Genomic DNA, 22,615 nt, shown 5'->3' with positions numbered 1-22,615 from the left:
CCGCTGCCAACACACGCCATCGCCTGTTGCGCTGCTGGCCGCTGCGTCTGCGTTCCAAATTTCAATCAGGTTCTTGTTAATTTGATTAACTGATTCATTTCATACTTTTCGTTCATATGATCATGTCAAATTGTGTAGGTCCAAGATTTTTTCCCTTGTTCAATTTTTGTTTATTACTTTGTACTCAATTACTAATATTAATGAACAAGTTGATGCTTGGATGAATGAAAATTTACAGCCTTCCTTTGAACCTGAAAATTCAGTTAATGATGTGCAACCCTCTATTCATGATGTCTTTGATCCTAGAACTTGTCCTTTGCACATCGTAGCGTTTGACTGCCAGTTTCTTGTTTCAGTTGGAGCTTTTGTCGCGTGATGATGATGAGGCGGCAGAAATAAATCTCACTGGTATTTGGGGTTTCACGGTTTCTCCCGGATTTTGCTGGCTGACCACGTTACACTTTGAGCAAAACAAGCCAGTTACAGATGCATCAGCAATGAGGTAATAATAAATGAACTCAAGGTATATAGCTCCCAAGCGAATTGCGAATGCAGAACATGTGACGCACAAGAGGCAATGTCGGCTCTTGCTCGCTGCTTCCTGATCCCCATGCTCTTTGCAGCAGCAGTGCAGGTCGCATCCTCGTCGGCGGCGGCGGAGGCGGTGGGAGTCACAGTGAGAGCAAGGCCAGACGATGAGCAGGAGGAGGAGAAGCCATCCATCTACCTCGTGTCGGTGCACGGCGAGCCGCCATTATTGGCCGCGGCGGCAGTTGGCCGGAACGCGACATGGTACCACCGAGCACAGAAGCGGAGGGCAGCGATGCTCCACGACCGGCTCCTCCAGCGCGCCATGGACGACGACGACGACGGCGCCGGAGGTTCAGGTTCGTGCTGGTGCCGGAAGCTCTACAGCTTCCACCACTCCGTCAACGGGTTCGCCGTCCACGCGACGGCCTCGCTGGCCGAGCGGCTGCGAGCGGTGCCAGAGGTGGCGGCGGTAGAGGAGGACGTGGGGACGCGGCTCATGACCACGTACACGCCGCGGCTCCTTGGTCTCCCCGACGGTGTGTGGCGGCGGCGGCGGCACCGGGACAGCGGCAAAGGGGACGACGACGGGGAGGGCGTGGTCGTCGGCGTCGTCGACTCGGGCGTCGACCCCGCACACCCCAGCTTCGCGTACGTGCCACGGCCAGAGGCGGCGACTGATCCGCCGGACCCGGACGACGACGACGGTGGCACGTTCGCCGGGGTCGGTCGTTGCAGCGTCGGGCCCATGTTCCCGCCTGGCTCCTGCAACGGCAAGATCGTGACGGCGAGGTACTTCGCCGCCGGCGCCGCGGCCGTGCTTCCGCTCGACCCCTCACGCGACCTGTCGCCGTTCGACGCCGAGGGGCACGGCAGCCACGTTGCTTCGGTAGCGGCGGGGAACCGGGGAGTGCCGGTGGTCGTCGGCGGTGCCATGTACGGCTTCGCCAGCGGCATGGCGCCGAGTGCAAGGCTAGCTGTGTACAAGGCTGTATACCCGGCTGGAGGAACAATGGCTGATCTCATCGCTGCCATAGATCAAGTAACACGACATTATTACTGATCTGGACCACATTTCCAATCCTTGAAATGGTTCAGTTTTCTAAATGAAAATCTATCGTGTCATCAACTCGCTGTCAGGCAACAGAAGACCAGGTGGACGTGCTGGTACTGTCTGTTGGACCAGATGAGCGTCCTGCCAGCAAGGTCACGTTCCTCAGCATGCTGGATGTCGCTCTGCTGTACGCAAGGAGAGCCGGCGTGTTCGTCGCTCAGGCCGCCGGCAACCGTGGGCCGGCCGAGTCTTCCGTCGTCTCCTACAGCCCGTGGGTGACGACCGTCGCCGCCGCCACCACCGGCCGGAGCTACACGTCGTGGCTGGTCCTCGGCGATGGTCGCCGCATTCCGGGACTCGGATTGTCCGGTACGTTAGTATTCTTCTTGTTCCGGTCAAGCTAAGGAGTAAGGACGATTATATATATCTGGTCTTGCAGCGCCGACGATCATGGCCAGGCTCGTCGCGGCCAAGGACGCTGCGGCGCCGGACGCGGCCAGCATGGAACGCGCGGAGGAATGCCAGGACGCGGAGGCGCTGCGGTGGCGCGGCGCCGACGACGTGCTGCGCGGCAGCATCGTGGTCTGCTCCTTCTCGCGAGGGTTCTACAACGGCACGTCGACGGTGACCGCCATCCTCGACGTGGCGGAGGCTCTCGGGTTCGCGGGCTTCGTCCTCGTGGCCGACGCGCGGCACGGCGGCGACTTCCTCGCGCAGCCGCTCCCTCTCGCCGTCGTCCCGGGCGTCATGGTCCCTCGCGTCGCCGACGCGCTGGTGCTCTGGTCGTACTACGCGGCGCACACGGTGTACGGCGGCGGCACCGCGACCGTGTTCGGCGCCACGGCGGCGATCACGGAAGGGAGAGTCGCCGCGTTTAACGACGCGGCGCCGGTGGTGGCGCGGTACTCGTCGCGAGGGCCGGACGTCACGGACGGGGAGTCGACGCCGGCGGACGTGCTGAAGCCGGACATCCTCGCTCCCGGCGACCAGATATGGGCGGCCTGGAGCGCGGTCAGCGTCAACGAGGCAATCCTCGCCGGCGACCGTTTCGCGATGATATCAGGCACCAGCATGGCGGCGCCACATATCGGCGGCGTGGCGGCGCTCATCAAGCAGAGGCACCCGTCGTGGGGGCCGGCGGCCGTCGCCTCCGCGCTGTCCACCACCGCGCGGAGGCACGACGGGCAGAAGCGCCCGATCATGTCGGAGGGCTTCGAGATCGGCGGCTCGCTGCACCGGGCGACGCCGTTCGACTACGGCGCCGGGTTCGTGAACCCCACCGGCGCGCTGGACCCCGGGCTGGTCGTGGCGCCAGAGCCCGATGACTTCACCAGTTTCCTCTGCTCCCTGCCACAGCTCAGCCCCGACGACGTGGTGGCCGCCACCGGTTTGCCCTGCCAGGCGTCGCTGGTTTCTCCGGTGGACCTCAACCTGCCGTCGGTCACCGTCTCCGCGCTGCGAGGCTCGCTGTCCGTCCGGCGAAGGGTGACGAACGTGGCGGGCAACGCGGAGACGTACCTCTGCTCGGCTCTGCCGCCGGCCGGGGTGGACGTCACCGTGCGACCAGGGTGGTTCGAGGTGGCGCCGGGGGAAACGCAGGAGGTGGTGATCGCGCTCAGAGTGACCAGGGCGTCACACGCGTTCGGCTTCGGTGAGATACTTCTCGCCGGGAGCTTGGACCACCTCGTGAGGCTGCCGCTGGCCGTGCGACCCGTTTCTACGTGACAGAAATGGTCGGGAGTGAAGTGCTCGCGAAATCAGCTCCAAGAACTATGATTCGACAAGTGTAGGAAAAATTACATGGGATGGATCGAGGTCAAGAGAGAATGGTAGGAACGACGGAAACATATGATCCAGTATTTTTTTTTCTATTACAGCAAGGATAAGCAAATGGACGAGGATTGTTCATTCTTTCAAAAAGGGCTGAGAATGCATTTATATATTTATCATCATTGGAATTAAACTACGAACCCAAACATCCGCAAATCAAAGTCAATAGGTAACACCATTGGCAAGGAATTAAATTACTGTAGAAATTTGAGTACTATATGTTATACTAGTACATCTTTAGAACGCCAGAAGACTGGTGTACTTCTAACAGAAACATCAAAGTGCTTGAGCGAACAACCAGCCCTTAGTCCAGGTCTCGGGTTGATGACCGACCTCCGAACCCAAAAATACAGCAGCCAGCATCAATGAAACTGATGCATCGTGTACGCAAGTTAATCGCAGTCCACCGATCATGTTCTAAGATGGTTTGCAGTCGAACAACCTGTATATCTTGATGTGTTAGGGGCTCGGTAATAAGATAGGATAATATAATATAGAGAAAAAAGTTGATAAGAATTATTGACCTCCATGCACAAACCAGTTTAACCAAAAACAGCCAAGTTGTTGGGCTTGGGTTTGTTTTCGTATGTCTAATCTAATGCGTAACTAGGCTCATATGTTAAAGAAAGAAAAGCATCCACCAAACTCAAGGTCACAATGAAATGGATCTGATAATCATGCTGTTTGAAATAAAGTCCTAAAAATTCCTTCCAAGAAATCCATTAGCATCAAGAGCCATTCCATGAAACTAAACCATGATTCTTTGTACCGAAAACACAGATGTTAGGATACAACTTGGTCAATACTTGATTGCATGAATATTTATAACATGTACATAACACAAACAGGGACAGAGAGAAAGCACCTGTCATATATTGTAGTAGCACATTACTTGCGCCTGAAGAAAATAGGAATCCTTATATTTTCTGCCACTCCCGATGTGGACACCATTTTTAATCCAGTCTTCTCTATGAATCCATGCATCCCTACCAATATCAAGGACACCCAAAATCTGCAATGAAAGAGTAAGGATCCAGGAATATGGAACATAGCATAAATAAAAGGGGAAACAAAGGACAAGATACATCACACTCATTTTCATCCTACTGTTACTGTTCTTTATTTACCCGGTTCCTAAAATCAGACAGGCCCTCCTTTTCTTTTTAGTGAATGCTTTGGTGCCCACAGCAAAGTTGATACAAAACTGTGGTTCCTTAATGCATGGATTATCTTATCTTTAGTTCAAGTTCATGCTTAGTACTAGCTGGTTCCATTTTCTATTTAATTAAATGGACTGTTTTAGAAGTTGGTACAAGTCCCACCAGTTCCACTTTTACAAACACTGGGTTGATGTGGATAACGTACAATACAACAACCACAATGAGATCAATCAAAATCTAATCTTCGTAATCTCTGTAATCAAGACCTAGTGGACTAACCAACTGAATGACTTTTAGCAATGGATTTCCTCTCAGGCTCATAAAGGCTAGGTCATCAGACAGACCCAGCCCATATATCAATCATCAGTCCAATTTGGTAATATTGTCTAAAAAGAAGGCATGGCAATAAAATAAGAGAAATCCTTGCTTGGCACATGATATGGCACTTAAACTCAAATTGTATTTGTGCATTTCGTCGTTGCCTTGTTTGGCTTGAAAGACGGGTCAACAAGATCATGAGCTATCTACTAAGGTGCCTGGCCAAGTCAGTTTCTGGGCTTTCGGTTTCATTGGTTCAGCTACCACTGTCCCCCATGATTAAGATAGTCCAAACATGAATGCTCTTTCCTCAATGAAAGAAAAAACTACTCCGTCTGTCCAAAAATACAAGCCATGCCTATTTTTACAACTTTGCATGTCTAGCGCATATATACAGAGCCAAAAAAGATTAATCTTATACTCTTGGACATGAGGGGGAAATGGTTATATTTTTTAAAAAGGAAAATTCTCTTCTAAAAAAAGTTGCATCGGTTTGTTTTATTAGCACATACTGTTAAGTTGTTACCACCACTCCCTCCATCTTTTTATAAGGCGTTTTGGCTTTTTTAGATACATTGCTTTTACTATGTATCTAGACATAGTGTATATCTATGTACATAGCAAAAACTATGTATATAGAAAAGCCAAAACGTCTTATAATTAAGAACAGAGGGAGTATATCCTGAGGAGCGCCCGAGACCCTCTCATATTAAACGTAGAAAAGAAAGTATTTTACAGAACAATTTACAGTGGAAAGAAGAAATTAGACCAGCCACAGGGCACTGACATTGTCCAAACTCTAGTCCTAACTTCTGAGCAATCAATGAACAAGAAAACACATTACCATTATATATAGTGTATAAAACTAGGACATTAGCTCTAATGCCATATTGAGTTTGCTGCACCAAAAGTTCACCCAAGCTATGTAGGAAAAATGGACAACATACTTCAACTGAGAAGAGTCTGACTTACCACTCCACCTTTCCATGGAACAAATAATGGATAAGTCCTAGATTGCAACACCTGCCATTTTCAATGAAGAGTTAAAAAGAAAGAAATAACAGACCAATAATGTAGATTATGGACTCGCAAACATCAATCGCTAATAGAAATGACGTAAATCCAGGGACAAACCTATCATTATGACACAACTACATATAAATCGCTAAAGAAAGAGAAAGAACCAATCCACGTCTTTAAGTTTATAGGGCACACCTCAACTTTCTCAATAGATTGGTTTGCTGAAATTTTAGTGCGAACCCTGAAAAGAAAAGTTTAGGAGATCAAAAAACTTTTGAAGGTAACTTTGACCATAAATTTTACAACTTGTAGACACATTGCATGATAGACTAGTGATCAACATACATTTTGAGTACTGTGTTGATGTCCAAAAAGTCAATTATCTGTGGCTGAAGAGTATAAAATATACAAGAAAAAGGAAAGAAATGACAATCACTATACTTGTGCACTATTTACACATAGTGGGATGTTTGTAGGCTTTTGCAAATTTATTCCAGTACTGTTCCATGAAACAACGCTAGGACAAGCCGATTGACATCTAACAAACCTTTGCTCCAGCACTTGTGCAAGGCCAGCTGTAGAAGCTGCACCACCAACCTGAAAAGCACAGAACAGCTTAGCCGCTTTACCAAGTAACAGAGAAGTATTCGTTTATTGGAAAAAGTAATCCAGATACTTTACCAGCTGAATGCTACAGAACAGCTTCCTTTGAAGGTCAACACGTCCTGCAATCAGTAGTTTCTGTTAAAGAAAAGTTTATATTTCAGGTAAGCGATATATTAATAAAAACACTACCTGTTGAAAGAACGCTACTAATGATGGCCTCTACGAGGCCAATGTTCTCAAATTTCTTTAATCTAGTGGAAAACACTGGATAACTGTCCCACATGCCAAATCCACCATTCCCACTAGGGTAAAGACCATCACTTGTTTGCCAGGTATCCTCCAACATGTCATCATAGTCTTGGAACCTGGGAGCATGCACAACTCGTATAAAGCAATCATATCATATTCGAAGCCTGATCACCAAAACTGAAAAAATAAAACTCACCAAGATCGAGGAGGTGGAGGGTACTCTTCTGGAACAAGAACCCTTGGGTAAAGAAGCCCCATAGGAGGAACCTATTTTTTCCACAACTTAGAGTAAATTGCTGGAACATCAATTGCAACAATCCAATAGGATGTTTAAATAGAGAGACCCCCCTCTGTTTCTTCTAAATATAATGAAACGCAGTTCTCCTGCATTACGGAGGATAGGGATGGCAAAATTCCCTTAAAGACAGGGATCTGCTCCGTTGCCCCACCCATCCCACCCCCCTGTGTGGGCTAACAATGTGAGGCCCCAAATTCAGGTCGGGGCTGGGTCCAAGCTCCAAATTCACTCATCTGGCCCCCCTACGTATATGCAGAACAGCCCTTTTTTATTAAATCTTATATGACCTACACCCTCCTGGAACCCTACTCCTATCCCCAATCACACTGCACACTGCAGCCAAAAGCAATCGCTCACTCGCCTGCCAATGCTGCCACTAGCAATTGAGTGAGGAGACAGGTGAGAGCGCGAGGCCATGGCACGGTTGTGCTGACACCAGCAAGGGGGACGCCAGTGTCAAGCAGCCCGCCACATTGCTGGCCATTCCAGATCAAGTGAGCGCCTGAGCGGATAGAGGGAGGGCTTCCCCATCCCTACAGATAGAGGGAGGGAGCTTATTTTTATATGGCAGGCATGAACACAATGCTCATTTCTGTAAGACATGTCTGAAAAGACAACAGCAGCAAGGAAATAAAAGGAAAGTCAGAAGACCAAAAGATAATGTATGCCTTCAAGGAATTACATTAAGAGCTGATAGTTTTGTCTTCTGATGTCCACCAGATCTTTCATTATCATATGAATGAACAAGCGCAACTGCATCAATGCTCCCAGTCTGAAAGAAGGAAAAAATTATGTACTAGAATAAGGGAATTATTCCACCTCAATTGTTTGTGAAAGCAATAGAAATGACCACAAAAAGTTTTGAGGCAAAAAAATACAACTTTTTCTTATTTTATTGATCACTTTCACATAGAGCATGGTAGTACAGACTCTAATGTAGAAAAGAAAATAGATCCAGATTTAAAAGTGTAGTACATTTCTTCAGCAAAACATTACCCAATTCTACTGGATTTCTTTCTCTGCTGTGCTTACTCCATTCCAAATTGTAAATCATTTTAGCTTCACCCGAAGCCAAGGCCCCATTTGGATTGTAGAAATTCAAAGGAAAGATACAGGAATCGAATAATGGAGGAAAGGGAGTGAGAATGAACGTTTGGAACAAAGTAAATGGCTAAACGCCAATTCCTTTCTTCCAGAATCCTGCAGCCAGATTCTTGTTTTACAGGGAAAAAATAATCCACTTTGACCTCTGGTTTTCTTTTCTTTTGCTCTTGCCTGAGGCAACTCGTACGAGAAGAGAGAAACAAACAGCTAACCACACCAAGAACCTGACTAGCCAGCTCCATCACTGCTCCCATGGAAATACCAGCCAACTCGCATGAGAAGTTGATAGCGCACTTATTTGATATTGTAGGTGTTAATATATTTTCCATAAACTTGGTCATAGTTAGACAAGTTTGACTTAGGACAAAACTAAAACGATTTATGATTTGGAATGGTGGGAATAATACATTAAAAAGCATGATACACTAAAAAATTAGCAAGCTATATGAAATGATTCATCAGCCCAAGGCCCAATTACAAGGCATGTTTGGAAGATGGGGGTTACTCGAGGAATTTTAGGACTTATTTTGCATTCATACTAAATCCTGGGGATTTAGATCCAGACCTACCTTCACAAAGTATGAGAAGGCCCTAAATGCCTCAACAAGGCCATTTACTAGGATTTCATTGCATATATCAAGCAATCCAATGTTTTGATGAACTGGAGCAGTCAGTCAGATACAGCTCAAATACCATAAAAGGAAGGAAGGATGGAGATTTTAACTAGGAAAAAGAAAAGAAAAGTAGAATTTGTTGGGTTTCAACATGCCAGATTTACTAGTCAGCATGCATAATAGTACAATCGTGAAGCAGTGGATGCACATGGTCTTTTTCATTTACATGTGACTGGCTTCAGCTTTTCAGATGAGTTAATCAATTCAATCATAACATAATATGCAGAAGATTTACATGTTTATTATTGTTCATTACTGTAATAAATGCAATCTTCTGTAGCACGTACAACACTCCAACTAGGAAAAATTCTTTTGCGGTCACCAGTTTAAGAATGAGCAAGCTTAGAACAAGCCACTTACTTTTATTTGGCTATATGACTCTTTTATTTTGTTGAGCATTAGCAGATCTATAGGCTTGCTCACTGGATCAGTTTGGAAGTTCGGCCACGTGCGATGGCGACGTTGAACCCAAAGCAAGCATCTGGAGATGTCCTACAAGGTAGCAAAGGGCGCATTGTTGAGAAAGAAAGTGGACTGCACAGGTAGATGGTGCTTTCAGCAGCCTAAAGTAATTCATGCAGTTACTAAGGGTAAAATGTAGACAGCTATTTACCAGGGAGATGAACATATTATTTTGAAAACTAATAGTAACACCATCCAAGACCAAATTTATCACTAGCTTGAAATACAACATGCTTTAGTCAGAGTTAATGTATATTAAGTGCTATGATAATTTAACTTCCCCAGACCCACTATACTTTAGTCAGAGTTAATGTATACTAAGTGCTATGATATTATAATTTCAGTAGACCCGCTTTCAACATTGGATGCACCCTTTTTTTAGTGCAATTATCTGTTCCACTAAAGAATCATGTGACTCTATATCGCATTCTCTACAGACTTCCTCACTCATTGAAATGACTATGTATATTTTAGTTAGTAAAAATAACAAAAGGTACACGGACCAAACCACATATAAGTCAGAAGCAGAACAAACAAAGGGCACAACCATTTACTAGCAAGCCATCAAAAACGAAATGAAGAAAAGACAACATAATTCTACATATAACTTGTTTGTAGTGTTCTAATGCTACACTAAGAAGGTTCATCCTACCAATCAAATAAACTGGACCTATAGAGTTCTATTACTCTGCTTTGTACAGTATGTAGACTAAGAACCAAAAACCTACATTATGCGCCAAATAGTAAGTCATATTGTTAGGACTTCTTTAAGAACCATAGATACTCTTTTATTTAATTTTTATACATAGTTTTGGCACTAGAGTAACTGCAGAAGCAGATTTCTGCTGGAGGGAGCAATAAGGCAGAAATTGCTGCATCTGTAGATAATATGTTATGATTTTTTTTCCTCGAACATGCAGGAGAGCTGCTCATCATTTCATCGAGGAAGAAAAGAGAGTACAAGGGGAATCCACAAACAAAGTCACACACACCACAAAAAGTTCATTCGACAAAACTGAAGATTAGATCTTTCACCCTTTGAGAATAACATGTTGTGAATAGGATGATGAAATTAAAAGACACAACAACAACAACCCTAGACCATCCACACCCTCAACCAACCTTCCTATCAACACAACAAGCACATCATACCAAATAAAAAGATCTCCTTTGTGGATGCATAAAGTAGAAAGCGATTGTAGGCACAGCAGTACATAATTGCAAAAAAAAAAAACCCATAGTACATGAGAAAATGACGCCATATGGATAGAACGACAAAAGTAATGAAAATCTATTGTGCAAGAAAACATACATCTCCACCATATGGAAGCGCCAAAGCTGTGTGTGGCAAAGCTACTCCATCCTGTAAAACATTGGGGGAAGATGGTATGTTGATATCTAAATAGAGTTTCAAGAAAAGATTTCCTGGAACTAAAAATAAGACCTGCATTCCATGCAATTAGTGCAATAATTAAAAAAATACAAGGGTTATTACCTCAACACAAACTACTTGTGTAACTTGAGCACCAATGTTGACAACACAAGCTGTAGATAAACCATTTCCAAAAGCTGCAGCTAGAGCTTCCTAATAAAAAATAGGGTAGAATAAGTTGAATGCTACTCTTGAATACTACCAGAAAATATCTTCAGAGCTCAACAAAAGCACCAAGCAGTCAATTTGTAGTTTCCTAACACAAATAGGATAACCCATATAACACTCCAAAATTTTCTAATTTTGGATTGTTATTAGAAAACACTAAATTAAATAAGGATTTAAAAAAATTTAAAAATATTACAAGATTTATTTTATTAATTATTGTCATTATAAAATGAGAAAAATGTGAAATTCTAAAATTTTTGTAAAGAAAAGTGAAGGGCGTTTTGTTTTGTTATTGTGTGCTTTGTGCTCTAGTTTTTACTTGGGTTTGTTGTTTTTGTGCATGCTAAGATTTTACAAACACGTTTAGACGCCGTCCGATCCTTCCCGAGAATTTTCCAAAACTTTTTCAGAACTTTTTCCCATTTTCCTAGAACAAAATCTTTTTTTATATGCTCTAAAATTCTTTTTCATGGACACCAAAAACTTTTTTTGGATTGATCAACTCTCAATATATCTCTAAAAGTTTTCCTTTAATTTTTAGAATTTTGGAAATATTTTTCAGGGCTTTAAAATGATTTCAGCTTTTTCTGGAATTATTTTGAACTAAAAATGAATTTCTAAAAATCCCGTAATTAATAATTTTTGAAACTTTTCCAAACCCTAGACCTATATATATGCCGGTGTTCGTCTCGTCGCGCTGATCACAGATCTAAAAATCCCATCGCGAGCCGCCACCCGTAGCTCCCTCCATCTCTCGCCGAAGTTTGCAAAAGCTAGGTTTCCGGCGAACTCTCCGGTGAGTTTTTCCGGCAAAACCATGGCGTCCCGGCGTTAGCCATCACCATGAAGAGGTAGCCCTTGTCATTCTCTTCACCGTAGTATTTCTTTTTGGGCGAATCCATTATCGTTTGACTAGTTCCCATCTTCCAGTTTCATCTCCGGCGAGAAACCTCCATTGCCGGTGAGATCGACCTTGTTTTTCCTGCGTTCTTCGGCACTTAGGGCCCTTCCTCGGCTTGTCCTGATCACACGCCACCGGCCACCGGCGCCCTGGCCAGTGCGACGTCGTGTCCTGCGTCGGCGCCGCCAGCGCACCGGCCGTGTGCTCGCTCGAGCAGGGCGAGGCCTCGTGCCCTCCCCCACTTGCTACGGCTCGAGCAGGTCCCAGCCGTGACCCGTGGGCTCCTCCGCGCTGCAGCTGCACGCCGCGCACCAGGCGGCCAAGGTCCGACCGAGCCCTTCCTTCCCACGCACAGCACGAGCAGCATGTTGTCCTGGTTCGGTCCGTACAAAATCTCAAGGTAGAAGATGAAAGTAATTACAAGTTTGCCACTGGTCATTAATCCTTCGCCATTCAATCGTTCTAACTCTGTTTCATTCCGTTTCAATTGCGTTAGTTTCGTAACGTCGCGCTCTACGCAGTAGTGCTAACTTTTATTATGTCATATATTTTTTTCCATATTTAATTGAATATTAGATTAATTAATATATGCACCTAATTTTATAATTAAAAGCAATATAGAGTTATAATCATGTTTTCTATTGTTTTATGACCATGGCAACGTAAATGACTTATTAGCGATACTGTTTTCCATGTCCCATGTTTATAAATATAATTAGTTTAATTAATATTTTTTGAATGTCATTTTTAATTAACAAAAAAACAATCTAAGTTTACACTTCGCTATTTTTATAATCTAATATTAACTTGATTGAAGTTAACTTAAATATTTATTAATTATAATTCTTTTAGTTAGACATAAAGTATATAATTAATTTGTTTAATATTTATTTAATGTCTTTTTGGATTAAAAGTAACCTATGTTTATAATTTAGATCTTTTATAAATAAATAAATGTTAACATTATTAATATCAACTTAAATGGTTCTTTATTAGTTATAACTTGTTTAATATACATGCGACGCATGTTAGGATTTGATTAGCTGCTCTTACTTGCTTTATGTTTTCTAAAATTACAAAGGCGTAAATGGCTTAAATGATATATAACCATCTACAATTAAAATATGACTAAAGTTTAACTCCATCTTTTATAATTCTTTATAATTTGGTCAATTCAACTTTGAGATATTTCTCTAAAAGTCTATCACCTTCTTTTATTAAATAAAATACGACCAGCGTATAGTCGTCTTCTCCGTTACACTCCGAACCTCGAAAGTCGTGTCCGTTTAACGATAGCTCCGTTCTCAATCGTTCTTGCGTTGTCACGATCGTAGCAATAAGTCGTGTCGTTTAGTGCGCTCTTTCTAAGCTTTTCTTTTGATTGATGCTTGTTCTTAGTCATGATTGTTTGTTTGTCTGTTTGTGTTGCTTGGTTGCTACGAGTAGAAGAAGCGTGGTTCGTCAGCATTGAAGATCAGGCGCTGAGGACCGATAATCGAAGCAGAAGTTGGAGATCAGAAAAAAAGAAGCCAAAGAATTCTGAGCAGATAAACACTGGGAATTAAGGCAAGTGCAGGCACCCTTTGATCATATTGTACCTATAAACTTTAAATACATTTACTTTCCATTGCATGTGTCTTAATACTGCAAACCCTAAGGACATGACTAGTCTTCTACTATATTCCTTGTATACCTGGGTTTATATATATGGGTAGTATAGTGAACAGTAGATATGCTTAGTTGCTCTACTCATCTAATCTATATAATAATAATAATAATGATCTTGCTTAATGAATTCTTCAATGATGATAAATGATTAAATGGTGAACAATGGTCACTTCGGTGATGGAGATGTTGCGGTGCTTGCGAGCATCGTGGTTTGGTTGAGGACAGGGGGAGCGGGTACTGTTGGTGGTCCGGTTTGCCGGGCGTACCCGTCTCTGCTCTCCGTAAGGACTTAGTCAGGGAGCGGCCCCCTGGGACTTACAGTGCAGCTCCAAGCTATATGGCTCTGGCTTGACTAATTATCAGGCTATATGGCTCTGGCTTGACTAATTATCAGGACCTCCGCTGGTAGGGTGTTACTTTCCGGGTAGGCGTAAGGAAGTAGCTTGGGTATTCATATTAAGAGGTCGGTCAGTTCGGGGTCCCATTGCTATGGGCACGGCTGCCGCGCGCCCCGGCAAAAACTTACGAGTGGCATCCTATTAGTTGGACCCTGTGAAAGGTCTCGTAGTGAAACCCTGCCTGCTCACCTTGGAAGTGTTTTGGGGAGTCGCGACCCCGGGCAAATGGGAATCACGACTTGGAGTGAAAGTGCACACCTCTGCAGAGTGTAAAACTGATATATCAGCCGTGCTCACGGTCACGAGCGGCCCAGACCCTCACTTGATGAGCAAATTGGATTCACTGGATACTTGGAGGCGAAATTTGGTTGAGGTTGCTACCTCGTGCTTTGGCGGAATGGCTATTCCGTGTTGGCAGGATTGCTATCCTGTGTTCTAAATTGGGATTGCTATCCCATGACCTTAATGGGGTTGCTACCCCGAGTTACTATCTGAGGTTGCTACCTCGGTAATAATTATAATGATGATTAATAAAATTGTTAATATACTTTCATCTAATTAAGGGTTGGGATGCTTTACCCATATTTAGTAATAGGTTGTTTTAATAATAGAGTTGTAATAAAAGTTTACCAACTTAAAAGCTCACCTGCAGTTAAACAGTGTCAGCTTTTCCTTTGATTAAGCCTTGCATGTCATTATACTTTCCGCCTGTACTTGTTGAGTTGGACATGAACTCACCCTTGCTATTTCCCCCACACCCCAGTGTGTAGTAAAGTGCTGCTCAGAAGAAGGATATAGATGCTATGGAGTTTTCTAGAGGCTTATCAGAAGTGCTTGGCGTACGGAGCCCCCAGTCAACCGTCCCTGAGAAGATTGGAGCCTAAGAAGTTTAGCTATTGTTTCCGCGTACTCTGATGTTTTGTAAGTGTTATTATAAATATGTTTTTCTGCTATATATAACATTGATTCTGATATTTCTATTCTTTTGTTATATGTGTGGACTTCCTGGGCACACATATGACGACTCTGGTCTTATTTTAAAAGCCAGGGTGTGACAACCCAACACCATATGGACCATATTTACTTAAACCTAAGTCTCAGCTTGGAAAAGCGATGCAACCCTCTCCAGCATATATTACTTAAAAATAACAAAATATAGTGAAATGACACTCTGCACTATGCTGAATTTCTATTAAGAGCATAATCTATCAAGTGAATTAGTGAACACAATTTCAGTAGTTCCACAAAGAAACCAACAAGCTCAGAAATGATGAAATTATTATAGCACCATACAGTAACAAAAGTTATCCCCATCTCGAATGAGAAGTCAAATTAACCAGGAGAAAAATGCTAAGAGATTGGAGACGAAGGCAAACCTGATGTACAACTGCTGTGCTGAACCCCAAATCATTGAGAACGATAGACAGCATCTCTTTTATTTCTGGCATACATTGAGCAAATTAATTTTCTTCATGAGAAAACAGAATCAGCCTTATGAAACATAACATACACTTTGCGGTATAAGACAGTGGACAAAGTAATAAAAACAGAAAAGAAAGCAAACATATGATAGAGACATTGAACGGCTGTGGGCTGTGACTAATTATGAATTTAACAATTTAAATGTTCCTTAACTACATGGATGATGGGCATTTAAATGTAAAACATTAGAAAAGGAGATCAGACAAATTGATGAGTGATGGCCAACAACAATAGGATGGGGATTCACAAACTGGACAAAGGATAACGTAGGATACACCATCACGACACAAATAAAAATGTACCACCTGACAAATGATCATCTCCACAGATATCACAAAGCCAATAAATCGAATCAGATGACAACCAATAGTATGTGAATATGTGCTTCAGGAAGAATTTATTTGAGAACTACATGTTAATCCGAACTGTATTGCTAAGAAACTATGTTATGTGGTTAACACTTGACAATCATGTCGACTGGGAGAACTGAAAGAAAAACCAATACCACATTAGCTTAAGAAACATTCAAATACAAACAAAACACACCATGTAACACAAACCAAATCAGACGATAAAAAGATCAACGAGTCCATCATAGGCACATGAACATTGATGGTGTCTGTATTCTTCTTCATCTGTTGTTAACTCTCTTCAATTAACATGTAATAGATGTCTAGTAAAGCAATTCACTAGGCAATAGCATCACACAGGACAGTATTCTATGGAATGGCAAGTGATATCAGGTCACACAAACCCAAGAAAGTGATCTATTACGAGAAGAAAATGGATAAACCTTTTGTATATTTTGCATACCAAGTTTGTACCAAGACATATAGATGTACTTCATAAACAGGTGAGCCCACCTTGCACCCTAAAATTCTATTGTATGATGAAGGGAGAAATACCTCGGTTGTCAAATGTCTCCCCAAGAACAAGAATTGCAGAATATAGACCTCTATCTCTTGGGTTGATATGCAACTTTTCTGTCAGTACCCAGTTCCAAATAGTGCGTAAATCTTCTAAAACCTGCAAATAATGTTTATCAAAGAAGATATAGAAATATGACACGTACACAAGAATGACAGGGCATAGTTACGAAAGTATGATGAACGATTCAAAAGGATATCTACTTTCCTCCAACCCTTTTAGGAGAAAGAAACATACATCTGTTGCAAGCATCCAGCTTAGGCCTTTCTAAAACGAAAATCTTTACTGTTTTGCAGCCCAGAGTTCTATCCATTGTCTCAAAAATAACTACTTTCAAAGCCAAAACACTCATACTCAGCCATTATAGAACTACCAAAAGAAAACTTGGCAAATGAACTGAAATACTCCATGATTACACAGGCTGTGTTATCAAGAACATATACCAAGAGAAGCATACCACAGTTGAACTATCTTTTAAAAAATAAGCATGCATTAATCTGGTTTCCTACCTGATGCAGTGAATAATTATTAGACACATTAAAATGGCCTCTCCTGATAGGACGACTCAGACAGTATGACTCTGAAGGAGGAATTTTCAGAGCATCTTCTCCAAATATCATTTCTTTATACTTATTCTCTTTAAATTCATGTCCATTATCATCACCAGATGTGCTTGGCGGAGTATCTTCCTCAGCATCCTTGTATACTGACCTATCTGGCCAATTCGAAGGGTTAGGCAAAACAATTATAAGAAATTACTATGTAGAATTTCCTCTTAACAAAGAATTGAACATAACTGGGTAACTGTAATGACAAAAAGCAGCAGCTTTTCAAAATTATCCCTGAAATTAACTCCAGCTGTTTCATATGGGTCAGCCAGGTCATCCTAACTGGGTAGGTTTTAAAACAGAAGTCATAACAAGAAATCACAATGTCCAAAAGTAGAAACCATATCAAACGACACTGCTGTAGAACTTCCAAAAGGTAAACTAATCCATAAGTGCAGTACCCTAAACATAAAAATATACAGTTTAACTTTAGTTAACAACTGCAACTCTGAAATGAAAAAGGAAAAAAGGTAAGCACCACTTCAATGAATGAAGTGAAATGATCAGAAAGTACCAATTGATGTGGATGGCTTAGTAATTCTCTCTGTCACATCTGTCCAAGTGAATTTAAGGTCATCTCTGTTTTGCTGCGAAGAAAAGCCATCAACACGTCCCATCTGAAGAGGTCAACATAACCATATCAGCATGCAGAGATTATGTTGCAACATTTCTTAAACAAACAAAACAAAACTGAATTTTGTGATGCTGAACTATCTAATATACCAAACATCAATTAGTCTCAAATATTTGAAGCTACGTTCCATGATTGGAACAATAAGTTCCACAGACAGAGATAATTCAGAACTATTTTTATGCTTTTAAAAGAGCTGAAAAAACATTGAGTCATCCATGGACATGTTAGAACCTTCAACTGCAACTGCATGCTATGATGCTAATACACTGCATTATAGTTCTCTGTTCAACACTTGACATCTTTTCATATCTGACAATCTCATTTATATCTTTGATTGATAGCTACAAAGGAAATTCATGAAAAAGCTCAGATAATTTATGTGCTCGCTTGGAGACACTATATTTCATCAATGAGAAGATTTGTTATAGCACTGAACAACACCTGATTGAACAATTGCCATAAAACAATTATATTGCCATTGGTTTTCTGAAGTTGGGCACTCCATGCTACAATGATGGTTAGCAGCACATCAAGTGTTTAAGGTTGAAACTAAAGACTGATGGGAATACAGAAGAAATGGTAACAGTGGCACAGCCCCAAAATGATAGTTTATGTTCTGTAAATGTGTGTTTCCCTGATAGATAACAAGTGAGAACACATGGATTTGCATTTACATCCAAACCATCTCAAACTGTCATAATGTGCTATATCTCTCTGAGGGACTTATCAAATTGGCTAAAAATGAACAACATATCTGGAGATCTAAGCATCATGTGGCAACTAAGACAATACAGATGAAAACAGGAGGAAACCACATAAGTTGTGGAAGCCACTGTAAGAACATAGGTAAAGTTCTTGGCAACTGCAACAAGGTGGTCAATGATAGTAATGGAAGTGATAGCCAAAGTTGAAAGACTAAAATGTAAATTGATCCTACCAATAAACACAATCCAGGACTGGTGGTACCATACATATGGTTAACATCAGAGGACTGCAAAACAGCAGTGAAATGCTGGCAGAAATATCTAGGGTTCGGCCCCATCGACTGTTTTTTACAAGAAATGGTAAATCAAAGAACATTTTATTTCGGCCCAGAAAAAAATTTGAAAAGGAATGCGATAATTGCTTGTATTGGATCATTTCTAGATGAATGGTTAGGCTAGTAAGGGCACCCTCAACAACAGAGTCAACTTGCTAGCTCATATGAACTTGAAAAAAAAAGGTAAAAAAGGAGTAACCCTAACATGCTATATAGAAAATTGTGCAAGCATAGACACATGAATGATGAATCATAGAAAAGTATGTGAGCTTAGCTCTTCATGGAGAGCTACCTTATCATTCTCTCTCTCCTTATTCAATAAAATATTCTATGAGCTAGCCCTTTTAACACTGTTGGAGCTGCCCAGATACTTAACAATTTCTGAGTGGCATTTGGGGCCCACAAAGGACAGGCATGATAAACAGCAGGTTGCAAACAGGAGGTAATAATGATGGAATGGGTTGCCAAACTTTTAAAATCAATGGCATAAAAGAAATTAAAATGATTATTTAGTGGAGGACCATGCAGGGGTTCTCTTTACAAATAAACTAGCATACTGTATAAACCCTTAAACTTATCTAGGTATTGTTCAACTTATAAACAACCTAGAACCTATAAGCACATATGTATGATAAGCAACTCCTGCTGGCATCTGTTGCACCATAAGAAATTGGCCTTATCATTATGACATGAGCTGATGAGGCTAAGAACCCAGGTTAACACGGCAAATTTCTTAAAATAGACCAAACAAGTCCAAGGCTTCATCCTCCCAGCCCATTTACTGTGCAAATACAATTTTGCAACCCCCTAAGAAGACTAAGAACTTCAAGGAGGCAAACCCTACCTCCAGGTGCCATTTCCCACTTACTTCATAACATGAAAGGTAAGTGTGACTGTGCGAATAACATAAAAAATGGTACAGGCTTTGGGCACATGGTCACAAATCACAATGCCCAGTACCTTTGGAGGAAGGGGTTGGCTCGGTGAAGGCATTTCTTCATCATCCAAAAATGGGATTTTCATCAGTGCTGCAATCTGTATGTATAACAACTCATTAGCTACAGAGCCAAACCTAGTCCAAAAGGAAAAAAGTTCAGAATAATTTTCTTTTACAATATCATATGCACTCTCCCGCTCTGCATTCTGTGATGAAGTAGCATGGCAGTTGAGCATCTGCATACAAGCATAACTCTTGCTTACTAAAAGAAGATACATTAAAATTGCAATGCATAACACTATGGGAGAGGACCTGCATACAAGCAAACTCGTATTTGCATCACCTGATCGCGCACAGAGAATCTTGGTTCTTCGCCCTCTTGTGGATTGATGTGTCGGGCAATGCAATGTGGTATATTGAATGGCACATCCTGACTAGCAAACCCCATTCGCACATTTCCAGATCCTATAAAACATGTCAATTAAATGACTAGCAACCATGAATTACATCATATACAGGGGAAACATACAAATGTGTTGCTAGATTTTCCTTTCAGTTGTAAGCAACAACAGCATCCCACTGCCAGCAGGGTAAGTTACATACATGTCAGGTAATATGCTTCTCTTAAAAGCTCACTTCAGTACTACAATACTAAGGCATTCCTTTTAACCAGGCACAGATAAAACAATGCAAAATTCCCATTTCAACCATCAAAAGTAACATAAGGTTCAGAAATTCCGAGCACATTGGAACCCAGAAAAAAAAAACTTGACCAAGGACATGGGAGCGCTAGGGTTTCTGCAGGACCGAACCTGGGTTGATGACGACAAGATTGGAGCCGCGCTCGGCCATGAGCTGTGACGGAACCACCGTCTTGAGGTAATCCTGCGGAACGGTACATTAATCAAATTGTCAATCGCCGCTCGCTAAGGTTTCTCCGGGGTTTATGGGGAAGGAGGAACAAACCAGATGCGGTGGGACGGAGGAGGATAAGGAAGGGAGGAGGACGTTAGCGCTTACCATCTCGGCGGCGGCGGCGACGGCGGCGGCTAGCGCGGCGGAGCGGACGCCGGGGTTCGAGACGAAGACACTGTTCCTCTTCTTCCACTAGTTTTTTTTTTTTTTTGAGCAAGCTCTTCTTCCAGTGCGGCCGTGCGGGTTTGCCTGCCCACGTTTTCGGTTGCGCCTCTTTTTCCAGTCCGTGTGGGGATCCTGGGCCATCCGACCCGAGCCATCTCAAACGGGTCGGATTTTCGATTAAGGGGTGTTTTTTTTTGACAAGTTATTAAGGGGTGTTTAGTTCCTATGGAATCCTAAATGGAATCCTAAATGCAAAATGTCAACTACTTTGGAGTGATGATGAAATGCAAAATGGCAAAATTTTTAGGGTCATGTTTAGTTCCATCCAAAATGCAAAATTTGGGTTTTCTTTTTTTTTGTCTCTTGAGGCTAAAATATAAAATAGAGAATAACCATCTTTTTGCCAAAAAAATTTGCATGCTATTTAGTTCCATTTTACAAAATGATGAACCAAATCCTTTTTTTTGAAAAAAAAAGGGAACTAAACACCCCCTAACTAGAATTGGGCAGATACCGAAAACCAAACCTATAATCACTATGTTTAAATAGTATAATAAAAAATTATGTATTTAGAGAAACCAAAACAATCTACAATTTAAAATAAAGGTAATACAACATAATAAGTATACACATAAAGTATCAAAATATATGCATGGATAGGCAGCAATATGAAAATTAGTTTAAACACAACCATCAATAGAGCACTTGAATCTTTGACTCGCGGATATAAGAGTGTCACTTAAACAAATTAAGCCTTACATTACATTATATCAATGGAAGAGGATATACAAGTGTCATTTGAACAAATTAATCCTAACTTTACCTTATCAAATTGAAGGGGTTGTGACATCTACGGAGGTTGAGTTAGATCATTTGTAAAAACTAAGGCCCCTAAATCACTTATAGAAACCTAAACAACTTTTATCTAGATGCACATTAGGTGGAATCCAATGCGTTGAGAATAAAAATTCTATCCATGTAGACTATCCATTGTTTGGAAGCCTTATTTATTCGGTGATTCCTCTTATGCCCTATTGTACAAATCTAATGTGTTGTTCAAAGGATTGGGATCCAATGAGCGTTGTTTTGCACCACACCTATACTCTAGGTGCATTCTTGGATGCATCACCACTTGCCATCACACCATCTATGCAACATCTTTTGTACTTAATCTTTGATGCTAAACTCTAATGTCCACAACGGAAGTACACTATGCGTAATTCCAACTTCCAACAAAGGGCAGCTCCAACAATCGACTTTTAAGCTAGCTCTAAGTATTTTTCTCATATTTTAATAGAAGAGAGAGAATCTAGAGCTAAGCTCTTGCCATACTTTAAAGTTATATGAGTATCATGTGAGGTTATCCATACTAAAAATTGCATACTAAATGTTAGCACTGTTGGAGAAGTTTGCTTAGGTCTATTGTAGGTTCCCTAAGTATATTTCTTCGTATCAAATCGTGGGCATCAGGTTTTCAATGCTCCTGTTTGATCTTCATTTAAGGCATTGATTCATCAATCTTCATCAGAGCCTACCTCAAGTACATCTTTTTGCATCCTAAAGGCTAATGTGCATTGTATTGTATACTAGTAAGGCCATCCTCAATGGGAGTTTCATGACACAGTTTCCAACACATCAATATTTTGAAAACAGTGCATAGGAGTTTCACGGGGATGAAACTCTCTCTACTCCCATGAAACTCTTATCATCTCTCTCTTTATTAATATAGTGCCACGTCAGCATATTTAATGTACATGAAACTCTAATAAAACCCCATTGAGACTGGCCTAAACATCGTTAGTACTAATAGTTATGTTATTAATCAACCATCAAAATCAATAAATCCTTACTAGGGTCCTTGTTTCTTAAATCAATTAACATCATCCATCCTAAAATATAAGCAATTTCAGTTATTCTAAGTCAAAATATCCAAAGTTAATCAAATTTATAAAAACAAATAATTTGCATCTATTAAATCAATGATGTACATATGAAAATACTTCCATAATATATTTAATTTGAAGCTCACTTGATATTA

General features: G+C 41.7%; 2 protein-coding genes across 3 annotated transcripts; one reads left to right on the top strand and one right to left on the bottom strand.

Moving 5' to 3' along the window:
* LOC8067783 (subtilisin-like protease SBT2.4) lies at positions 480-3,502 on the top strand. Its single transcript, XM_002447495.2, has 3 exons — positions 480-1,570; positions 1,669-1,951; positions 2,022-3,502. The coding sequence occupies exons 1-3, from the start codon at positions 578-580 to the stop codon at positions 3,305-3,307; spliced, it is 2,562 nt and encodes an 853-aa protein (XP_002447540.1). The 5' UTR covers positions 480-577; the 3' UTR covers positions 3,308-3,502.
* On the bottom strand, positions 3,491-20,676 carry LOC8067782 (actin-related protein 9). 2 transcript variants are annotated; one of them, XM_002446126.2, is made up of 21 exons: positions 20,518-20,676; positions 20,310-20,382; positions 19,841-19,962; positions 19,674-19,733; positions 19,521-19,595; positions 17,402-17,504; positions 16,789-16,994; positions 16,258-16,378; positions 15,247-15,311; positions 10,799-10,888; positions 10,616-10,666; positions 9,202-9,333; positions 7,746-7,835; positions 6,962-7,032; positions 6,706-6,881; positions 6,592-6,635; positions 6,458-6,507; positions 6,106-6,151; positions 5,863-5,913; positions 4,278-4,424; positions 3,491-3,854 (listed from the first exon to the last, which is right to left on the bottom strand). In XM_002446126.2, exons 1-20 carry the CDS (start codon positions 20,518-20,520, stop codon positions 4,281-4,283), a joined length of 1,773 nt encoding a protein of 590 aa, XP_002446171.1. In that variant the 5' UTR covers positions 20,521-20,676; the 3' UTR covers positions 3,491-3,854; positions 4,278-4,280. The 2 variants fall into 2 exon arrangements, with proteins under 2 accessions (XP_002446171.1, XP_021318347.1); XM_021462672.1 differs by lacking the exon at positions 9,202-9,333.

The sequence above is a fragment of the Sorghum bicolor genome, chromosome 6 (genome assembly GCF_000003195.3).
Source record: "Sorghum bicolor cultivar BTx623 chromosome 6, Sorghum_bicolor_NCBIv3, whole genome shotgun sequence".
In the NCBI taxonomy this organism is placed as follows: Eukaryota; Viridiplantae; Streptophyta; class Magnoliopsida; order Poales; family Poaceae; genus Sorghum; species Sorghum bicolor.
This window is presented reverse-complemented; position numbering and strand designations above follow the sequence as displayed.

Bases quoted from the DNA above. Each gene is read 5' to 3' on its own strand.
- LOC8067783 (XM_002447495.2), top strand. From the start codon at position 578: ATGTCGGCTCTTGCTCGCTGCTTCCTGATCCCCATGCTCTTTGCAGCA. The intron at 1,571-1,668 runs GTAACACGACAT...ACTCGCTGTCAG, and splicing joins TCATCGCTGCCATAGATCAA to GCAACAGAAGACCAGGTGGA. The intron at 1,952-2,021 runs GTACGTTAGTAT...CTGGTCTTGCAG, and splicing joins TCCGGGACTCGGATTGTCCG to CGCCGACGATCATGGCCAGG.
- LOC8067782 (XM_002446126.2), bottom strand. The intron at 19,596-19,673 runs GTAAAAGAAAAT...TTATACATACAG, and splicing joins GGGAGAGTGCATATGATATT to ATTGCAGCACTGATGAAAAT. The intron at 10,889-15,246 runs GTTTGCCTTCGT...ATTTTTTATTAG, and splicing joins GCACAGCAGTTGTACATCAG to GAAGCTCTAGCTGCAGCTTT.